Source organism: Bubalus bubalis, chromosome 14, assembly GCF_019923935.1.
Source record: "Bubalus bubalis isolate 160015118507 breed Murrah chromosome 14, NDDB_SH_1, whole genome shotgun sequence".
Taxonomy (NCBI): domain Eukaryota; kingdom Metazoa; phylum Chordata; class Mammalia; order Artiodactyla; family Bovidae; genus Bubalus; species Bubalus bubalis.
The window spans coordinates 10,283,360-10,305,956 of NC_059170.1; the positions used below are offsets into that span (position 1 = coordinate 10,283,360).

Below are 22,597 nucleotides of genomic sequence, written 5' to 3' on the forward strand. Positions count from 1 at the left end.
GTTGCCCGGGCAATTTTGGATACATATTTCTTTTTCCGACTGCTGTTCTTGGCTGGTTTTCTGACAGTAAAAAGTACAAGATCTCATTATATTCCCGCGTACAAATGAATTCAGCCTTAACATACTTTAAGCCCAGCTTTACAGGAAAAATAAGAAATCTGAAACAAAAATAGTATACCTTGTCAGGAACAATTTAGGACAGTCTTCTCACCAGGAGCTGCTCGGTGTGGTTACCCCAGTAAAGACCATTAACGTGCAACTGGTGTTTATCCTGGCTGGCTGTGCGCACTCACAAGGCACTGCAGGGCAGGAGGCCAGAGCACCAATCACGGCCTCTGCTCACCTTTCCTTCAGCACAGGATTATGGAAAGAAGGCCATCAAAGGGAGGCTAACAAGCACACAAGCATGGAGTTAGTCCAGGACAGAGAGATGGTGGCAAGAGATGGTGCTACAGAGAGAGTAGCATCTGAGGTTTAAAATCCTGACTTCATTCACACACTCCCCAGACAAAACACCACCAACAAAAGCAAACAGGAAGCCTCCATTCCTAAGCCTCTCACTGACAAGAGAGAAAGCCTGGCTTAATAAGTTCGAATGATCTCAAAGCAACCTGTGTGCGTGCGAAGTTGCTTCAGTCTTGTCTCTGTGTGACCTCATGGACTGTACCCCGCCAGGCTCCTCTGTCCATGAGGCATGGGGTTCTCCAGGAGGAATACTGGGGTGGGTAGCCATTCCCTTCTTCAGAGAATCTTCCCGACCCAGGGACTGAACCTGGGTCTCTTATGTCTCCTGCATTGGCAGTTGGGTTCTTTATCGCTAGTGCCACCTGGGAAGCTCCTCAAAGCAACCTAACTTCAACCAAAAAAGCTCCCAATACTGAACATCAAATGAAAGAAGAATGAGGAAGTTAATCAAAATAGCATGTGGGGAAATTCCCTGGCGTTCAGTGGCTAAGACTCCATGCTCCCAATACAGGGGGCCTGGGTTCAAACCCTGGTCAGGGAACTAGATCTCACATGCTGTAACTGAGTGCTCACATTCTGTAACGTAGATCGACAATCCCAGGTGCTACAACTAAGACCCAGCACAGCCAAATAACTAAATAAATATTTTAAAAAATAAATAAAGTACAAGATGTGATGAACTATTATATAATCATCAGAATGATAATTTTATAGATGTTTCTAATAACATGAAAAAATGTCTGACATGTTAAGTGAAAAAAAAAATCAAGATGCCATACTATATACACAAATGATTTCAGCTGTGTACAATATGTAAGTATAAGAAATCGAAAACGAATACATTAAAATGTGAACTGGCATTATTGTTGGGGGTGGTGGAACCGTGGAAGAAATTTTCTTCTCTAAGCTTTTCAACTTCCAAACATTATACAATGGGCATGTATTCTTTTTACACCTTAAAGGCAGGAAAGCAGCACAGCAACATCCAGAAGAGCAAACCAGCACTAAAAAAGAAGACAAGCAACAGCATTTATTAAGGGTTTAGTACAGGCCAGGCAACTGTCCTTAGGGCTTAACATGCATTAGCACATTTGCTTTTACAACAACCCTATGAGATGAGTGTGACTTCTATCCATATCTGATAAGGAAACTGAAGGTTAGCCAGGTGGCATAACAGATGGATAAGACAGGACATGAAGCTGAACGGCATGGCTGGTGCTTTTAACCAAAGACTTAAACTACCTCTCAAACACATCAGCAGAATCTGCCCTTCTGCCTGCAAGCTGGACCTAGAAACAAGCATCGATGATAAAAATCTTCTTGACACTATCATAATGGAGGAGAATGACTACAAGAGAGGAATCTGCCCAAATGCTAAGATACTTGGGTTTGAGTTTTCAAATTGGAACAACTAAAAGCACTTTCTAATTAAAGTTTTAAAGAGAACTGATGTGAAAGAATGAATCATCACTGTAGGTGAAAATATACCAGCACAACAAATTTAACCCACAGCCGAATTCTACTATACAAGAGAAAGCTGGGAATCACTGTCAAAAGAAAGACCTCAGGGAGCTAGTCATCAAACTAATAAATGAATAAGCAAATAAAAGCATTTTAAGTCGGTGCTAGTGGTAGAGACTGGCTAGTTGGCGCTAGTGTTGTGACTGTGTGGATCACAACAAACTGGAAAATTCTTTAAGAGATGGGAATACCAGACCACCTTATCTGCCTCCTGAGAAATCTGAATGCAGGTCAAGAAGCAACAGTTAGAACTGGACATGGAACTACAACTGGTTCCAAATTGGGAAAGGAGTACATCAAGGCTGTACATTGTCACTGTGCTTATTTAACTTAGATGCAGAGTATATCATGAGAAATGCTGGGCTGCATGAAGCACAAGCTGGAATCAAGATTGCTGGGAGAAATATCAATAACCTCAGATATGCAGATGACACCATCCTTCTGGCAGAAAGAGAAGAGGATATGAAGAGCCTCTTGATGAAAGTGAAAGAGGAGAGTGAAAAAGCTGGCTTAAAACTCAACATTCAGAAAACTAAGATCATGGCATCCAGTCCCATCACCTTGTGGCAAATAGATGGGGAAACAATGGAAACAGTGACAGATTTTATTTTCTTGGGCTCCAAAATCACTGCAGATGGTGACTGTGGCCATGAAATTAAAAGATGCTTACTCCTTGGAAGAAAGGCTATGACAAACGTAGACAGCATATTAAAAAGCAGAGACATTACTTTGCTGACAAAGTTCCGTCTAGTCAAAGCTATAGTTTTTCCAGTAGTCATGTATGGATGTGCGAGTTGGACTATAAAGAAAGCTGAGCACCAAAAAATTGATGCTTCTGAACTGTGGTATTGGAGAAGACTCCTGAGAGCCCCTTGCATCACAGGGAGATCCAACCAGTCCATCCTAAAGGAAATCAGTCCTGAATATTCATTGGAAGGACTGCTGTTGAAGCTGAAGCTCCAATACTTTGGCCCCTAATGCAAAGAACTGACTCATTGGAAAAGGCCCTGATGCTGGGAAAGATTGAAGGCAGGAGAAGAAGGGGACGACAGAGGATGAGATGGTTGGATGGCATCACCGACGTGATGGACATGAGATTGAGCAAGCTCCGGGAGTTGGTGATGAACAGGGAGGCCTGTCGTGCTACAGTCCATGAGGCTGCAAAGAGTTCACTGAGAGACTGAACTGATAGTGGTAGAGAACCCACCTGCCAATGCAGGAGACGTAAGAGATGTGGGTTCAAACCCTGGGTCAGGAAGATCCTCTGGAGGAGGGCATGGCAACCCACTCCAGTATTCTTACCTGGAGAATCCCAGGGACAGAGAAGCCTGGAAGGCTACAGTCTGTGGGGTTGCAAAGAGTCGGACACGACTGAAGCAACTTAGCACACTTAAGTTATAATTACTAATATTTGGACAAAGAGGACCTGAATTTGCCCTCCAAATACGAAGTACTCAGCAACAAGGAGCACTGACTCTTAAAGACTAGAGAATAGAAAGAAACTTAGGAGAAAAAGAAAAAAGCATTGTACTTGATGCCAAATTATATAACCTGCAACCAGCCTAAGAGGATCCCGACTCTTTTTTCAGTCCAGCACTGAAGGCCTTTTGGTCAGGAATAATCAATTTTGCTTGGCAAAAAAGGCATCAAGACATAGAAGTGCTTTGGATCAAATTCTGTAGAATCAGCCTCTTTGAGATGCATTAAAGTTAATGCCAAAACCAATATGGTGTTCTGTTCACAGCTCCTTTCTAGAGGCTTTAAAAGCAGAAAAATATTTAAACTCAAAGTCTGAAGTGGAAACTTGCTATCTGTAAAAACGAAGCCACTTTAATAGCTATGAGACACCATTGAGATTTGCTAATTCCAAATTCACCATGTGTAATTAAAATATTGGTTGTCAGGGAAATTGGCTAGCTGTTTAGAAAAATATGAAACTGCATTGCAACCTTAGTCTTCATACCAAGACACATCCTGACAAGATAAATATTGAAAAAGAAAAACATAAACATTCTAACACAAAGTAAGGGTTAATACTTTTATAATGCTGGGATCTGAAAAACTTCTAAACATGGCATTAAATTCCAGAAACCAGAAAGGAAAAGCTGGTAAATGAAAATACATAGAATTAAAATATACCTGAACAGACACCTTAAAGATTTTTTAAATTAGGAAAATATCTTTATTTAAAAATTCATAAGCTCACTTGATATATGAAGAACTCTTTGGAATCAATAGGAAAATACAAACTCCACTGACAACACAAAGTGACAATTCAGACACCAAAACCATAGGGGAATGTGCCCATCTGTATCACAATCTCAAATTTATAAGCTTTGGTGCTCAAGTGTTCTACTTGTAAGAACTACTTCTAAGGACATACATATCGTGCAAAGAGGTTCAGTAAAGCATGCTTAATTTCAAAAAGCTGGAAGCTACCTTGAGGTCCATGATTTAGGGATTACTTAAATCAGAGGTCACAAATGCAGCTGTTTTGAGAAGCCAGCACAGCCAAGGAAAATGACCTCAATGGGCCATTTTTAACACAAGGAAGCAGGAAGTGGTAAGATCCAGGGTGAACTGGAGAGTGCAGACTATTTTCAGTAATCCAAATGGTAAAATCATGTGTTCATGGCCACACTGGCTCTCCCTTCCTCAGTCTCCACGGCCCTCAGGGCTGCATGTGTGATCCACGGCACGTGTGACAGCCTGGTCTCTCTGAGACACACCCAGGAGGATCCCCTGACTGTGAATGCGGGCTGCTCCTCTACCCCATCACGCTGGAGAGGCTACAAAAGAGTTCACTGATGCAACATCACTGGCTCCCAGAAGCGGATAAAACCTTGAAGGTCATAGTCTACACTAGTCTAGTCTGACTAGACTAGTGTAGACTGACCCTAGTCTCCTTAAGGCTGGTCAGTTCCGCCTTGTTGAACAGTCCCAGGTACAGAAGGAAGACAGCGGGAGGGGAAGGCAGGGATAGGGGGAAGGCCAGTAGTCAGGGAATAAGGCTTTCTTGTGGGATTTTCATTTTTCATAAGAACAAAACTGAAACGGGAGGAGAGGTCGTGCAAATGAAAAAAAGGCGAAGTCCTCTGTATCACATACCTTCTACGGACGTGTCCCTAAAACTGCACACACTGATTAAATACCAGGAACTTAGGCACGATTTCTGAAAATTCTCACACAGAGTGCTGAGTTCACAGCACCACTGTTACGTGTTTCTTCGGCAATAAACTTCTGGGCAGCTGTTGTCTTCATTAGCCAAGCTGGCACAGGGAAGGGCTGCCACAGATAATATGACATGATGTGTGGTATTTTTCTCACAAGATCTTAATTCATCCCAGGAACCAGTTTAACTAAATTCATCCCAGAATGGTTGTAGATTATAATTTCAGTCTGGGCAGCATGTCAGACGTAGAAAATGTCCACCTGAATGTGGAATGGAACAATTCTTCCCAGAGAAAATAACTTGCCGCTCAGTCCTGCCCCATCTGGGGTAAGAACCCTTGGGAGAGGATGGCCAATTCCTTGATTTTACTGCATTTTAAATACCACTTCCTACAGTTCAGTTCAGTCGCTCAGTCATGTCCGACTATTTGAGACCCCATGAATAGCAGCACGCCAGGCCTCCCTGTCCATCACCAACTCCCGGAGTTCACTCAAACTCACATCCATCCAGTCGGTGATGCCATCCAGCCATCTCATCCTCTGTCATCCCCTTCTTCTCCCGACCCCAATCCCTCCCAGCATCAGAGTCTTTTCCAATGAGGCAACTCTTCGCATGAGGTGGCCAAAGTACTGGAGTTTCAGCTTTAGCATCATTCCTTCCAAAGAAATCCCAGCGCTCATCTCCTTCAGAATGGACTGCTTGGATCTCCTTGCAGTCCAAGGGACTCTCAAGAGTCTTCTCCAACACCACAGTTCAAAAGCATCAATTCTTCGGTGCTCAGCTTTCTTCACAGTCCAACTCTCGCATCTATACATGACTACTAGAAAAACCATAGCCTTGACTAGATGGACCTCTGTTGGCAAAGTAATGTCTCTGCTTTTGAATATGCTATCTAGGTTGGTCATAACTTTCCTTGATCTGCTAAATTCCCAAAGAGGCACATCAGATGGAGATGAGCGGCTGTCGCACATTAGGGAACGGTGTGGGGAGGATGTGCCTTTAAAAGCCAACAGGAGCGATTCTTGTGGTGACAGAACTGTTCTTTCATCCCCAGTGGATGCTCGTCTCTCGTCTGGATGGATGAATCTAGATATCCTCGTTGTGAAACTGTGCTATGATTTTTCAAGATGTTACCGTTGGGGAAACTGGTAGAGAGAGCAGTGGTCCCCAGCCTTTTTGGCAGCAGGGACTGATTTCGTGGAAGACAAGTTTTTCATGGACCAGGAGGGGTGGGGTATGGTTTTGGGATGATTCAGGCACACTACATTTATTGTGCACTTTATTTCTATTTTTATTATATCAACCCCACCTCAGATTATCAAACATGAGATCTCAGTGGTTGGGGAGTCCTGGTATAGAGGACACAGTATCTCTCTGTATTATTTCACACAACTGTATGTGAATCTACAGTTATCTCAAAATAAAAATCTATATTCCTTTTTAAAAAGGGACATCGAAACCTGAAGGCTACAAAATCCTAGAATAGTCTTTACTATGATTGTGCTAAGTAAAGAGCAAAGGGAAGTGATGGGTGGGTCTGTAAAGTCGATCTGAGTTTGCTCTTCCTCCAGCAGCTGCCCACCTTCTGCTCTGACGTGTGCAATCTGAACTCAGCTACATGGGCCAGGGCACTTGGCAGGTGACAGATTCCAGAAACGGCTCTGGGTCTCTTTATCTCATTCATTCTTTCTCACACTCACTCACACACATACACATTCACATGAGCTATTTTATGTGAACAACCACACCCATCCGGATTAAAACTGTCCTGAAAAAGAACAGCAATGTGAGAACTTTCTAGGTCCTACAGCTTCCAGGCAGGCATAGAAAGGAAGTGATCTCATTAGAGAAGACACACAAGGTCTGTAGGAATTGGTTAAGTTTGATATTCAAACCCCGTGCACAACAAAGTCTCAACAGAATTAAGCTCATTTCAGGTGTTAAGTGGGGCTTCCCTGATAGCTCAGTTGGTAAAGAATCCGCCTGCAATGCAGGAGACCCCAGTTCAATTCCTGGGTCGGGAAGATCCCCTGGAGAAGGGATAGGCTACCTACTCCAGTATTCTTGGGCTTCCCTTGTGGCTCAGCTGGTAAAGAATCTGCCTGCAATGTGGGAGACCTGGGTTCGATCCCTGGGTTGGGATGATCCCCTGGAGAAAAGAAAGGCTACCCACTCCAGTATTCTGGCCTGGAGAATTCCATGGATAGTCCGTGGGGTCGCAAAGAGTTGGACATGACTGAGCGACTTTCACACAGATGTTGAATAAATACTTCAAGGCAAACCCCATTTAACTAGGAGGGAGAAACTGCAGCAGCAAGGCCCTGGACAGAGCTGTGAGGTGAGTTTGGGGCTTGGCTCCTGCCTCTCTTATTTGGGGCAACACACCTCATCGTGGTCTTTAACTCTTTCCCTCTGGTAGTTCATCTCTCCTACCAACATCTTACAAATCAGTATAAAATTTACTAAATGCCTACTATGTGTGAAGCACTCTTTTAAACAGTTTAAAAGCCTTTTCTAATTTAATCTTCCCAATAACCCTGAGGTAAATATGATTAGTGATTCGAGGTTAAGGGACTTGCCCAGAGCTACAGATCTCATCAACAGCAAAGCCAGGATTGAATCCAGGGGTGTCTGGCTCTCGGTCAGTATGTTATCCTGCCTCCTGGTCTCATGTTGGTCTCCCGGGTGTCCAGAGCACCTCCCCGCATTGTAAAAAGACAGGAGGGACAAAAGCCTGACATATACTGAGCATCTTTTATGTGCCTTCCACAGGCTGTCTCTTTCTGGCTCAAATAACCCCTTCGACGGGTATGCGTTATCTCCCTTTTAAAGATTAGCAAACAAAGTCTGAGAGAATTTGAGGGCTCTTGAAGACTTTTTCATCTCACTTTTAAGTAGCAGATGAAGAAAGGAGAGCCCCAGAAAGATTAGGTGGCTTGCTGAAGGACACAAAGCTGGTTCCTGTCACAGCCAAGGTCTGGCTGCCAACCCTCCGCTCTCTTTTGCCGCATCTAACCTCTCACTCTGAAAGGAACCAACATTATTAATAATAGAGCAGGAATGCGAGGCACTTTGCTAGATGCTCTACATGCTCTCTCCAACTCTGAGGGAGGGGTTTCCCAACACCGCTGTTCCAATCAATGCTTTCTACTAACATGGACCACAGAAGGGGACCTTGACTTAAATGTCACACATCAGTTTACAAGGTGGTTAACACAATCCTCTACACACAGACGAATGGATATGACAGGAAGAAAATATGGAAAGACTTGGAAAATTTGTCACAGAAGGCACAAAGGGTCCCAACAATGTAATCAAACAATGCTTTCTGAGCTCCTGTGCGCCCTGACGGTTTGCCAAGGGCTGGGCCCCACCGAGAAAGACAATTCAGCCCCCGAATCAATGAACACTCACCCCCGGCGCATGTGTGATGCTTCTTGCTACAGAAGTGTGTTATTCTGAAAAAAGCAATGGTCTTGAGATCAGAAAATCTAAACTGAGAGCTGAACGTCACCATCTATGAATCAGGGGCCCTGGGCGGCGGGAGGGGGAGGGGGAGGTGGGAGCACGTGAGTGAGAGTGTCTGGGCCTCTCTGTCAACGAAGGCGAAGAGCTGGCATCTTCTGGGCCAAGATGCTGTGAGAGGCGAATGGACCGAGACGCCTGAGGGACCTGACGTGGGATAAACACCCAGTAACTGCTATTACCAGTTCTTCTCAAATTCTACACTCGAAGAGGGCACATGTCCCTGACAGAGAAACTGAAAAGGAGACAAACGGGGAAACGGGGAGGTATGAGTCCGGGGGTGCCAGGCTCAGATGTGCAAGATGAGCATGCCTTACAGACCCACTACCATGCTGCCACGGTGCGCACGGCAAACGACCCTGTCCTGCATATCCCTGAAACCCTGCCACAACGGAAGCTCCTCTGTTAAGTGTTCTTATGAAAAACGCAGAAATTATGTAACAAAGTAAACACAGAAGGTGGGAAGGAAAAGAAGACAAGATGATGAACAGCCAATATGATTACTAGAGTGGGAGGCACAAACTGTTGGGTGTTAAGACAGGCTACTAGGAGGTATTACACAACTTGGGGAATACAGCCAACATTTTCTAATAACTGTAAATGGAGTGGAACCTTTAACAATTGTATTAAAATTTTTTTCATTAATAAAAAGTTAGTAAAAATATTCAGCATCTACCACTAAGGTCAGAAGAGTAAATTTACAGAAAAGCGAACACTGAAGAGATAACAGGGTTATGAGGGAGGAAAAATTTGGGAATAAGTGCTTGAATGAGACGGAAAGGCACCAGAAGGCATATCAACTGTTTGCTGTAGCCATTAAGACGCCTCTACAATTGATACCTTTGTTTTCACAGAGGTTACATTTCGTCAAAACTCAATAACAATGTCTTTTTATAGTCAGCATGACAGTTCCTGAACAATAACACGTTTACTTTAACACTCACAGTTAACAAAGTAAATAATAAAGAACACCATGAGAAGGTAAAGATCACACTGTTCTGACAAGGCGGATTAGTTATGTAAATAAGGAAATGCAAAGCTTGTCAATCTGCAGGCACGCTGAATAAGCATGAAAGAAATTCAAGTCAATAATAAATACTCTTCTAATATTATAAAATTCCCAGTAAGATGTGATAAATCTGAAACCATTCTTCCTGGTCACTAGAAGCCCCATCACGTATTATTTGAAAGAGGATTCTTTCACCTGCTTTGTAAACTTAAGTACATACGTAGTATGTCATTGGGTAAAGAAGCCGCCTGCCAACACAGGAGACGCAGGTTCAGGTCTGGGGTTGGGAAGATCCCCTGGTGGAGAAAATGGCACCCCACTCCAGTATTCTTGCCTGGAAAATTCTAAGGACAAAGGAGCCTGGTGGGTTACAGTCCATGGGGTCACAAAGAGTCAGACATGACTGAGCATGCATGCATGCATGTCACTGGAGCTCACAATTAGCTTCTTTTGTTTTTCCTCTAACAAAATACCCAAGAGTAAACAGAGGCAGGAAGCAACCTGGGAGTTTTGGTTCGAGACTTGATTTTGGCATTAAGTAGGAAAGCTGTCTTTTAGCGTCTGGATTTCAGACATTCAAACTATAAAAGGGATAAAAAAAACTCATCTTGCCCCCTCAGAGGTACCCTGTAAGAATCGCCAAGTTAAAGAGGAAAATATGAATGCACCTTTAACTGTATTAAATGTTGTATTAACAAAAGTGATGATAATATTACCATCATGAGCAATAGATGCATTCCAGAAGTCTGGGCTTAACTGCCCCTTTGGCCTTCTCTCTGGATTATCTGTTCTTATTCAAAGACCTAGTTTTTTTTAACAAAGATAAACAGTAAAATAATAATAATAAAGTAAACACTAACAGTAATATACAATGAACCAAAAGCAAACATAAACAACCTTACAATTCTCTGCTAATAGAATTCGATCACTGTTCTAAAAATAAACGTGATTCAAAAAACCCCAACCGACAGTCATGTGATCCTTCCTCTAACCCTGGAGGAAAAGCAGGACAGGTGGAATTACATTTAATTTTTACAGACTGCAAACCTGAAACACAAGCCTGAAGGAGACAAGTCACCCATCCTGGCTCCCAGCTACAGCCAGGGCCATTCAACCCTCTTCTGACATACTTTGCTATTCATTCTCCTGGTCTAGGGGAGTTACAAGGCACCCCTATTTTCAAGGAAACTCACTTCACATAATGTCCAACTTCCAGGCTGATGAAGTAATAGTATCAGTAATTTGACACAGCTGGCAACCTCTCTGTATCATAAGGAAATCTTCCACCAGGAAGCTGCGCACACAAGCAGAGAGACGGTGACATCTACTGGTGAAAGTGTGCACTGCCGTGGAAGCTGAGTGCTTCAAGATTTGAAAAAGATCTGTAATGTTAATAGGGGTGGGTACAAAGGGGTTAAAGGGGTGGGTACAAAGCAAAAAACATATGGAATAGAGAAGTAGGGGAAAGCCAGCAAGCACTGGGATGTTCTAAAAATGTGACTCATGACCACTTTGGGTAATCACTTTTGGTAAAAATTTTGATTCCTTTCTTTTAGACCAGTTTTAAATCAGTCTCTTTGGGAACAAATTTTCTTTGGGAATGTATCTCTGGTTTAATAATGAAAGTGGAAGTGAAAGTGAATTCGCTCAGTCGTGTCCGACTCTTTGCGACCCCATGGACACCAGGCTCCTCCGTCCATGGGATTTTCTAGGCAAGAGTACTGGATTGGGTTGCCATTTCCTTCTCCTTAATAATGAAAGCCAATGGTAAATCACTGGGGAAAGGTGTTTAGGTCACTGAAATTTACTCCATGGATGATGTTTCAAGAAAGGAGGGGAGAGAGAAGGGAAAGAGAAGGAAGTTAACATTTATGAAATGCCTATCGTGTTGAAGGCACTTTTATATAAGCATTACCCTGCTTAATTCTCACTCCCACATGAAAGTTATCCGATAGGTAACAGTATTGTCTCCGTTTTACAGTGAGGAAACTGAGGCACAAGAGAAGAAACTAGCCCCAAACTACTCAATAAATGGTAAAGTCAGGATTAGAAACCTAAAGGTCTGACTGTATGTTCTAAAAACACCCCAGGCACGCAAACCACCTCAACCAAAATCAACACCTACTACCCATAGGCATAATGTATTTCCTTAGAAACAGACACCATTTCACATTTAAATGCATGTGAAATCTAACACTTTTCCTGTCCAAAAACTTGGATGTCAAGAGCAATCAATAACACACAATGAGTTGTGTCTTTACAATACAATAAATTACCATTGATCAGCCTTCTCCTCACTGAATCATCTTCTCAATGCTGTCAATACTTCCTTACACTGTCAGCTCAAAATCTCAATAACATTAGCATCGAATTCCAATGGTGAGATGAAGACAGGAAAAGACACGCTTTCTACTGAGAATTATTGGTGCTTGGAAAGAACATGTCATCAAAGACAAAAGATGCTCAATTCTGTTGTATTTCGCTTGAGTGATGAAAAAGCACCGGGATTTTTAAGTAAATGTGGTCACATTTGGGGAGGAAAATGATCTAAGTACTACATCTCAGGGAATGAGAAAAGTCCTGCATTATCTTTCTTCTTTCAAAGGCACTAGGCTACAAAAGCAAATACTACTTTCAGAATTGTAACAGAGTGTCTTTGGATGGGGGTGAGAAAATTGGCATAAACCTTTTCCCTGTCTTTCTCAACATTTCATCTCCCAGGAATATAGATTACTGACCTGCTGAGAGTCCATGTGAGAAATAAATGGGAGGGGAAGTGGAGAAGAAAGACTGAAGAAAGGATCTGACAGCTCAAAGGAAGAAGCGTGAAAAAAGATAGGTCTAGGTACACAAGACCACAATTCAATGTCATGGCTGTGGATTCAGCTGGAAAAAAAAAATTACACTTACCACTACTGAAAATGGAAAACTCTACTTTCTAGATTAATAACTAATTCCCATTTTAAAGTATTTGGAAGCTTCTGATTGAGGACAAGTTAATGATACTAAACTTACAGTTGTTTTTCTTTTCTGACTTCAGACTTAGCAACATTAAAGTAACTGACCAAATCTGGCTTCAGGTGTAATAAGATTCAAATTAAAGAAATTTCAGGTTCTGATTACAGCAAGTGGGAATCCCAGACCTCCAGGAATTCCTTCAGTTCTTAATACCAACCTGGCAACATTCTGGAGCATCTAACAATGTTTGCTGGGACACTGATTACCCATGCTCCTGTGACACAGGTGTTACGACTAAATTAGAATTTCATTTGTTTATATCACCAGCCCCAGATTGTAGCAGAGAGATATCACCGAACCAGTCTATTCATTGTTAATAAAAGACAACATAACTACAAAAAAGAAAAAAAAAAAGCTACAGAGATTTAAAGTATGTAACTTGCTTCTCAAAACTGAAAGGCTACAGCTATTAAATACCTTAAAAAACAAAGGTAGCAACTATAAAAAGTTTCAATCTCTGTTTATGAACAGGTTTACGAAGTGATCAACTTGAAAACCACTACGAACAACCTAAACGTCTACCAACAGAGGACTGGCTGGATAAACTATGGTACCTCTTCATGATATAATGCTAAAACATCAGGAAAAACGAAATAAGGACTATCCCTATACACTGCTGTGGAGTGATTCCTAGGACATAGAGTTTAGTGACAACAGAAAGGCAGATGACAGTGTGTATCTTTACCTAAGAATGGGATATCTTATGTGTATCTAGTTAACCAAGAATGGGATATCTTAATGTGTATCTACTTATCTATGAATGGAAGTACAAATGTCCCTGTATTTGTATACCGTTGGCCCTCAGGGGATCACTCATGGTTGGCTGAATCCATGGATGCAGAACTCACAGATATAGAGTGTGGACTAAAGGACGTCGGCATCCTCGGATTTTGCCATCAGCAGCTCGGGACCAATCCCCCACCGATGCTGAGAGATGAGTGTGTGTGTGTGTATGTGTGTGTGTGAGAGAGAGAGATGAGTTTGAGAGAGAGAGTGTGTGTGTGTGTAACTGAAATGAAACAACTGAAAAAGGAGAAAATAAAGTAGAGAGGATAGGGACAGAAGCCAAATCTGAGTAATTCTGTTTTGTAGTTTGTCTTTGGAACCAATTAGTTTGTGTAATTATAAAGTGAAACAATAAAAAACAATCTAAAAACAGACAGCAAATGAGAAAATAGCATGAGATGACTGAGGAAAACTGAACACCGGCAGGGTATTTCATAGCTTTAAAGAATTATTGTTCTTAATTTTTAAACATGTGACGATGGTATTATGGTTATGTTTTTTTTAAAGGGATCTTTTATAGATTCATATGGAAGTATTTAAAAATGAAATACGCCTGGAATTTGCTTCAGAATAACCATGCACTAGGGGTGATGAATAATAGAAGAGGAGGATTAGAGGAAAGAAGAAGAGCCATGAGGTGATGGTTGTTACAGCCGAGTGACAGGAGCTTCATTGGAGCCTGTCTTACCAATGGAGGCAGGAATATTTGAGGATATGCATTTTTAAAACTCATCTTGAAACAAATGGACAATAAATCCAAAGACAGAAAGTTTTAGGAGTGTTTCTTTTATTTCCATAAAATGGCAGATAAAGTTTTAAGTTGTAGATACTTGGGCTCCCAGAAAACATTAAGAAGCATCCTTAGCAGTATTAATTTAAACATGAGTAAATCAAACATTTCTGTCACCATATCAATCATGAATTTAAATTATAAGTAAGACAGCAATAATTCTCACCACTCACCAAATTTCTAATTTCTAAAGCGTACAGCCAAAAGCAAAAAAGTGCCATCCAATAAAAAATGAGTAACTGACTACGTCCTGACAGTTCAGGAAAGCTTAATAAAAGCCCAAAGAAATCTCTACTTAACAATCTGATGTGAAGGCCTGATCCAGGAAAGAATGCTTAAGATAGTCTCATAAAATCAGAGGTTTTTGTCACCCTCCAGGGAAAAAGTCAGGGCTAAAATGTATCCTTCACTACCACAGAAAGCCATCCAAATGGTTTATAACTCTGCACAGAATCCAAACAGTCAATCTCGCTCAGGTTCTGCTGATCAAATTAATTTTGAATTAACAGTCTGGTGGCTTTGTATCCTGCTGGACCCATTATGAGACAACGTCAGAGGGCTGTTAGCTCTTTGTGCTGCGTTGGATTCTATTTTTAATTTCTCTGATACATCAAGGGAAAAAACCTAAGAGGGTGCTAAGTATTTGCAGAAAAACAAAAAGGGGGCACACTGGGCACTAATTTACTGAAGGGCACACCATTGCCCCCCTGCCCCCTTCCTCACACACCCACACCCACGTTCCGAACACCACGACTTCTGACTTATGTCCATTCCACACCCCTTCTGCCTCCACACACACACACACTTCCCTCCCTCTCTGCGTGTCTCAGCCTGCAGGGCCCTCTCCCTCCTCCAGCTGCAGAATTCCTATTCATCTTTCAAAACACACTTCAAATGAGATTTCTTGATGCTGTCCTTGGGGTTCTTTTTCCTGAGGTTCTTGCTCCCTCTTCTGGGCTCCTACAGCATTTTTTTATAAGTACTTTATGAACAGAGTCCCTTGGACTGCAAGGAGATCCAACCAGTCCATCCTAAAGGAAATCAGTCCTGGGTGTTCATTGGAAGGACTGATGTTGAAGTTGAAACTCCAATATTTTGGCCACCTGATGCAAAGAGCTGACTCATTTGAAAAGACCCTGATGTTGGGAAAGACTGAAGGCAGGAGGAGAAGGGGACCACAGAGGATGAGACGGTTGGATGGCATCACCGGCTCAATGGACGTGAGTTTGGATAAACTCCAGGAATTGGTGATGGACAGGGAGGCCTGGTGTGCTGCGGTTCATGGGGTCGCAAAGAGTCAGACACTGAGTGACTGAACTGAACTGAACTATGAACAGAATTTACCAGAAGAGCCTAGAGAGAGGCCAAAACAAGGTTAAGAGGATAGGCTCTGGAGCTGAATCCTTGCTCGGCCACTTACAATCTGTACAACTTTCATCAATGACTTACTCCCTTTAAGCCTCAGTGTTCTCATCCATAAAATGGCAATAATATTGCCTATTACCTGGAATGGTTATGAGAACTGAGCTAATGTTTATAAAGGATCTTAGACCCATGCCTGTCATACAGTAAGTTCTCAAGGAATGTAAGCTATTATTAGCACAAGCTATCGAAATTATTTGATTACCTTTTTATGCTACACTACATGCTTTCTCCTGGAGAAGGAGATGGCAACCCATTCCAGTACTCTTGCCTGGAGAATCCCATGGACGGAGGAGCTTGGTGGGCTAGAGTCCACGGGTCGCAAAGAGTCGGACACAACTGAGCAACTTCACTTTCACTTCACTTTATGTGCTTTCTCAGGGTAATGACTATATTTGTTGAAGTAATTCAATTAATTAATGGCATTAAAGAATTATTACTGTTATTAATTTTTAAGAGTTAAGAGAATCAATTAATTCAGAGACTATCTCTGAGGTTAATTGAAAGTCCGTTCTAACTACAAGCTAGGCGATTGCTACATGTTAGGAATATGAAGATGAGTAAAATTCCCAGCCACCAAGGATCTTACAGGCTTGGCTACTCACACATAAGGACTCAGTGTACACAGACTGAATGAGTATGTGGGGTCCAGTTACTATCAACTCTTTTTTAAAAGAATAAGTCATAAGAAATCTGGAAACACTATTTGAATAAATAGGAAACTTACTCTTAGACCTTATATACCAAGAGCTGATAATCAGCAATCTTTGCAAAGTTACTAAGATTGAAAAGTACCGTGGTTCATCTAGGTCTGCGGAAGCTCCAGATAACTCCATTTAGACTAAAACCAGGAAGACCTCAGTAGAATTTTAAAAAGACATACCTCACTCTGTTTTTTAAATTTAAGCAAGTAATACGTTAATATGGCAATACATTCTCACTGTAGAAACAGTTAAAACTGAAGTTCTCCTCAAATGTAGTGACTCTCACCAAGCAGTTTCATATCCTTTTTTACCTATACAGTTGCATGTGCGCATAACAGAAATATGTAGCACCGTTTGTGGTTTTCAAAAAATTTATGCAAATAATATCACACTGTTTGCATTATTCTGCATTTTATTATTACACACAAAAATTCCTATGTAGACACAGGTGTCTTTCTCAGCTCTGTCCTCTGCAAGGCCTTCTCTTACACTATCTCTTACTGTGCTCCTTTAAAATAATAATAGCCACTATTATCTGAACTGGTAGATTATCTGACTTAATGCCTGTTTCCCTCACCACAGTCAAGTCCAGGAGAGCCTAGGGCTGGTCTGTCTTGTTCACCCCCCTTGGTATTGAGCCTCCTTAGATGAAAATACTACAGTGTGTTTTTGGAAGGTCCATGAGCCAAACTGGGTTTAAGTTGACAGCTTTTTGTGGCTTTTATGATGGCAAATGGAAGGGTTTGAATTCTCATAAAAGCAACATTCATTTCCAAAAATGCATGTGTTTATAGATTATAAAATATAAATTTTAGAGAATATTGCATTTAAAACTACATTTTATTTATACTTTAATCACTATTATGTCTCAAAAATTAAAGGAAATCTTTGTTGTTTTTTCAGCATGGCAAACAAGGCAATTCAATTTTAAAAATGCAACAAGAATTCAGTTGCAGATAAAAATAAGTTTTTTTCTCAGTATCAAATTCTGCCACTTTTGACTGATTAAATTACTTTCCATTTGCCATGTCTGGGCAAAAAAATTCATTTCAAAATAGCAATGGCCTTCACAGGAAGAAAGAGAATATCTTCTTTATAACTAAATACTGCCTGCTGGGAAATCAGAAAAATCTCTGAAAGACCATTAAGGGGAACATGCAGCTTGTCTGACACATACCCCTCTCTCTAAGCTTAGTGAGGTTACTCAGAACGCTTTCTTCACTCAATGGATTGGCTCTTTCTTTGCCAGATGTCATTTAACATTTCCTTTTCTAAAATATTTATTTATTTGGCTGCACCGGGTCTTAGTTGCGACATGTGAACTCTTCATTGCAGCACATGGGATGTAGTTCCCTGACCAGGGATTGAACCCAGATTCCTGCACTGGAAGTACAGAGTCTCAGCCAGTGGACCACTAGGGAAGTCCCTGCCAGATGTCACTTTCACACATACAAATTTCTCTGATTTTAGGTACTGCTTTGGTTCCTCCAGTAAGAGTACAGGAGACTCAAAAGGGGAGTAGCAAGGAAATTTAAAAATCATGCAACATTGTTAAAATATAGATTCATTCTGATTTCTGAATTTTTATAGCACCTAGTAGGAAAGAAGGGCTTCCCTGTGGCTCAGCTGGTAAAGAATCCACATGCAATGAGGGAGACCTGGGTTGGGAAGATCCCCTGGAGAAGGGAAAGGCTACCCACTCCAGTATTCTGGGCTGGAGAACTCCAGAGACTGTATAGTCTGTGGGGTTGCAAAGAGTTGGACACGACTGAGTGACTTTGGGTAGGGAAGAAAGAAGAAATTTATATGAATTTAGCAGGTTAGGATCATGCATAAGGTAGGTTAAAACACAGATTAACGGGTGCTGTCCCCAGAGCCTCTGAGTGTGTCTGGGGTGGGGTCTGAGAAGCTACATTTCCAACAAGTTTCCAGGTGATGCTGATGCTGCTTGTCTGGGAATTGCACTTTGAGAAACACTATTTTAGACTACTGGGCTTCCCTGGTGGCTCAGTTGGTAAAGGATCTGCCTCATGCAGGAGACCTGGGTTTGATCCCTGGGTTGTGAAGATCCCCTGGAGAAGGGAATGGCAACCCATGCCAGTATTCTTGCCTGGAGAATTCCATGGACAGAGGACTATGATTTTAAGTACCTGATTACTTAACTATTATTTTAAGTACTTGATTTGGGATTCAGGCCATACAGCAAGAGTACTGAGGCATTAAGAATAGTTTTCATCTGATCTTTGGAACGTTTTGGTGTAGAAGCTTATGTATGGAAGAAGAAATGGTAGTCACTCAGTTGTGTCTGACTCTGTGTGACCCCATGGACTGTAGCCCGCCAGGCTCCTCTGTCCATGGAATTCTTCAGGCAAGAATACTGGAGTGGGGAGCCATTCCCTTCTCCGGGGAGCTTCCCAACCCAGGGATCGAACCCGAGTCTCCTGCACTGCAGGTGGAGTCTTTACCATCTGGGCCACCAGGGAAGCCCAGCTCAAGTACATACTACCTCAATTTTCCCTCACTGCCTAGTCTGAAATTCTCTTAGAAGGGAATTCTCCTGAAATTTTCAAGGTAACATTAGAATAAAATTTTTTATGTCAGGATGGGGTGACTCAGACACAATGTGGACACATATAAATCCAAATGATTTAAACCAGGAGTCCCCAGATCAGATGGCTTAGATGGCAGACAGGTCAGAAACTTAATACAAGTGAATGAAGTCGATAGTATCTGGAGGAGAACTGGGGTGGTCAGATCTGAAGAGAGCAGCTTCTACTCAGCTCCAGACAACCTATCAATCAAGAATGGATCTTGGCTCTAAAAAAGAACGCATCTGAGTCAGTTCTAATGAGGTGGATGAAACTGGAGCATATCACATAGAGTGAAGTCAGTCAGAAAGAGGAACACCAACATCAAAACCAATTCACCAATACAAACACCAATACACCAATGCATATATATGGAATTTAAAAAGACAGTAATGACAACCCTATATGTAAGACAGCAAAGAGACACAGATGTAAAGAACAGACCTTTGCACTATGTGGGAGAAGGTGAGGATGGGATGGTTTGAGAGAACAGCATTGAAACATGTATATTACCGTCAGTAAAACAGATGACCAGTACAAGTGTGATGCATGAAGCAGGGCACTCAAAGATGGTGCTCTGGGACAACCCAGAGGGATGGGGTGGGAGGGAGGTGGGAGGAGGGTTCAGGATGGGGAACACATATGTACCATGACTGATTCATGTCAATGTATGGCAAAAACCACCACAATATTGTAAACTAATTAGCCTCCAATTAAAATAAATAAATTAATTTTTAAAAAGTGTATCTTGGACTTCCTTGGTGGTCCAGTGGTTAAGAACCCACCTGCCAACACAGGGGATATGGGTTCTATCCTTGGTCCTGGAAGATCCCACATGTCTTGGAGCATGCAGACTCTTCACTGCAGTCCAACTATTGAGCCCACTCTCTAGGGCCCAAAAGCCCTAAAGCCTAAAGCCCGTGCTCCACAACAAAAGAAGCCACCACAATGAGAAGCCCACTCAGCGCAACTGGAGAAAGCCTGCATGCAGCAACAAAGACTCAGTGCAGCCAAAAATGCAAAACAAAACCTTTTTTTAAAAATGTAGGTCTGGGGGTTTTCCTGGTAGCTCAGTGGTAAAGAGTCCCCCTGCAAGTTTAGGAGACATAGGTGCAATCCCTGATCCGGGAAGATCCCACAAGCCTCGAAGCAAATAAGCCCGTGCATCACAACTATTGAGTCTGTGCTCTAGAGCCCGGGAGCCTCGACTACTGAAGTCCAGGTGCCCCAGAGCCCATGCTTGGCAACAAGAGAAGCCACGGCAATGCCTGCGCACCGCAACTAGAGAGTAGCCCCTGCTTGCCACAACTAGAGAAAAGCCTGCACAGCAAGGAAGTCCCAGCACAACCAAAAAATTAATTATAAAAAAATTTTTTTTTAATGTAAGTCTTTTATGGTCAGCTCTTCCAAATTTTCAAAATAAGCTGGAGTTCCAACATTTTATGTAGAAGCTCTCAATTTTCAAACACAGGCAACTAATTTAAAATGTTTAAACACTGCATAGGGCACACAAAAAGGTATGTGAGCTGGATGATGCCAGGTAATAACTTCTGGTAGGTCTCAGAACCTTCCTCCTGCACCAGCCGGGAAGAATACACGTTGGGCAACGTTCTAATCTAGTCACTGTGCTCATAGGCACACTCGCCCCAGTGGTCATCTGCTGCCCCAATAAAAAGCTCTCTTTCTCTAAAGACCTACTAAAGCCCCTGTGCATAAGTAGCTTGCCTGTCCAAATAAATTCTCTGCCAGTGATCTGAGTTTGGGAAAATGATAGCAGAGAGAAATGAGTTCTTCAAACACAGGAACTGCTGATCCCAAATTAATGATTAAAGTGACCAGAATCTCAGGATCACTAACTAGACCTGGGGACTACAGATCTGAGGATTCTCAAGCATCCTATCAAAACAGTGATGTGATTTGGCACCTGGAAATTGTTTCACTCACTGAGAAAATCAGTCCTTTCAAAGATGTCCAAGACAACTACAGAGGCAAGATGGAATCGCAAACCTGATGATTCAAGACTCATGGGTCTACTCTAATTAATGACGGCAGCCTGGAACACTATCTTAAGAAGGATTCTGAAGCTGAATCCTGACACAGTGGAAAACCATGAATGCCAAAGACCTAGAAGAGAGAAGTGGCAGCAGACAGACCTCTTCTGTTTAACAGGTACACTTGTGTTCACCAAAGCTAGCTTTCTTATACTGTACCAATATAGCAACCAATATAATATTTTCAAAACGTAAGTAGGATCAAGTCACATCTTGCCAGTAGCTTTCCATTTTACTCAGAGTAAAAGCTGAAGTTATTATTATTACACAAAAAGCCCTATGTTATTTGACTCATTATACCTGATCTCATTTCCTGCTACAGCATGTCCCCTTGATGCCATTCCAGACGTTACCATTCACTTCACTATTCTGCCAACACACTAAGCAAATCGCTGCCTCGGGACTTTACACTTGCTATTCCAGCCACTTTGGATGGTCACAAAGTTCAGTCTCTTATCTTCTTACCAATGAGACCTTCCTCAACTCGTTATTTAAAACCGCTACATATTCACACACACTCACACACAGCCCCCTGCCCCTGCCTTCCCCCTTCCCTTCCCCACCGATCTCTCTCCTGCTGCACACCTTCTACAGCACTTACCACTATCAGACACACTATTGTACATTCTTATTTTTCTTCTTCTAAAATGAACCTCCATGAGGAATGAGTTTCTGATGGTTCTGTTCACCCCTACACCCTTAGCAAAACACTTAACATACTGGCACATACTGGCACCCAAAGAGCTAATAAATAAATGAATGAAAAAATAGATGATAATAGCAGATGATTAATAAATCAGTGAATAAACAGATGATAAAAAACAAAGGAACCTGGGTCCTAACATGGGTTCAGGGACATTATAATAGGTTAAGTAACTTCAGGTGAGTTATTCTGGTCCTCAGAAGATTGTTATCCTTAGTTGTATAACCTCTGACATTCCTGTTTCCCACTACACTACAAAAGCAGAAACTATGTTATGGAAGAATGACACCATTTCCTCTGGGCCAGTCAGTAAGGCAGGAGAAAGCCAGGACTGGAAAGTCTCCCCAAGTCCAAACAGAATGCCCAAACTAAGCTCTTACAAACAACAACAAAATTATGATAAAACTGACAAATATAAAAACTAAATAATCCTAAAGAGGAAATTCTAGAAAAGGAATGCAGACCCTTTAGCTTATTTTTTTCCACTTTTTTTTTTTTACTGACTCTACTCACTAAATCTCTGCAAACATTAACAAGTGTCTGTGGTTGAGGGAGAATGTTCCACAGCAGAAAAAGGAAAAACACACCCAGTTTTTCATAGGAAACTTTGGAATGATTTAATATTCATCCTCAGACAAAATTCAGAATAATCCTCTCAGAGAGCCTAATATTAGGATAATGGTTAACCAAACAACGAAGACACAATTAAGCAGCACTAATTTCCCTCCAGTCTAATTCTTAAATATAAAATCACAAGCCCAGATAGACTATGAAAGACAGTGCGTCTTCATCGGATGACTGAATGTTTCTTTTACTGTTAACAATTTCAAACTCAACTAAAGG

The 22,597-nt window shown here is 41.8% G+C and overlaps 1 protein-coding gene across 4 annotated transcripts in view; it reads right to left on the bottom strand.

Moving 5' to 3' along the window:
- Positions 1-22,597, bottom strand: part of STK4 (serine/threonine kinase 4) — a 91,958-nt gene that overhangs the window by 19,774 nt on the left and 49,587 nt on the right. The window contains exon 11 of one of the 4 annotated variants that reach the window (XM_025263410.3): positions 10,912-10,986. The exons of the other annotated variants lie outside the window; for them this stretch is intronic. Within the exon in view, the coding sequence (XP_025119195.1) occupies positions 10,927-10,986 (60 nt within the window). The 3' untranslated portion in view covers positions 10,912-10,926. Of the gene's footprint in view, positions 1-10,911; positions 10,987-22,597 lie in introns of those variants that run through there. 4 annotated transcript variants of the gene reach the window in all.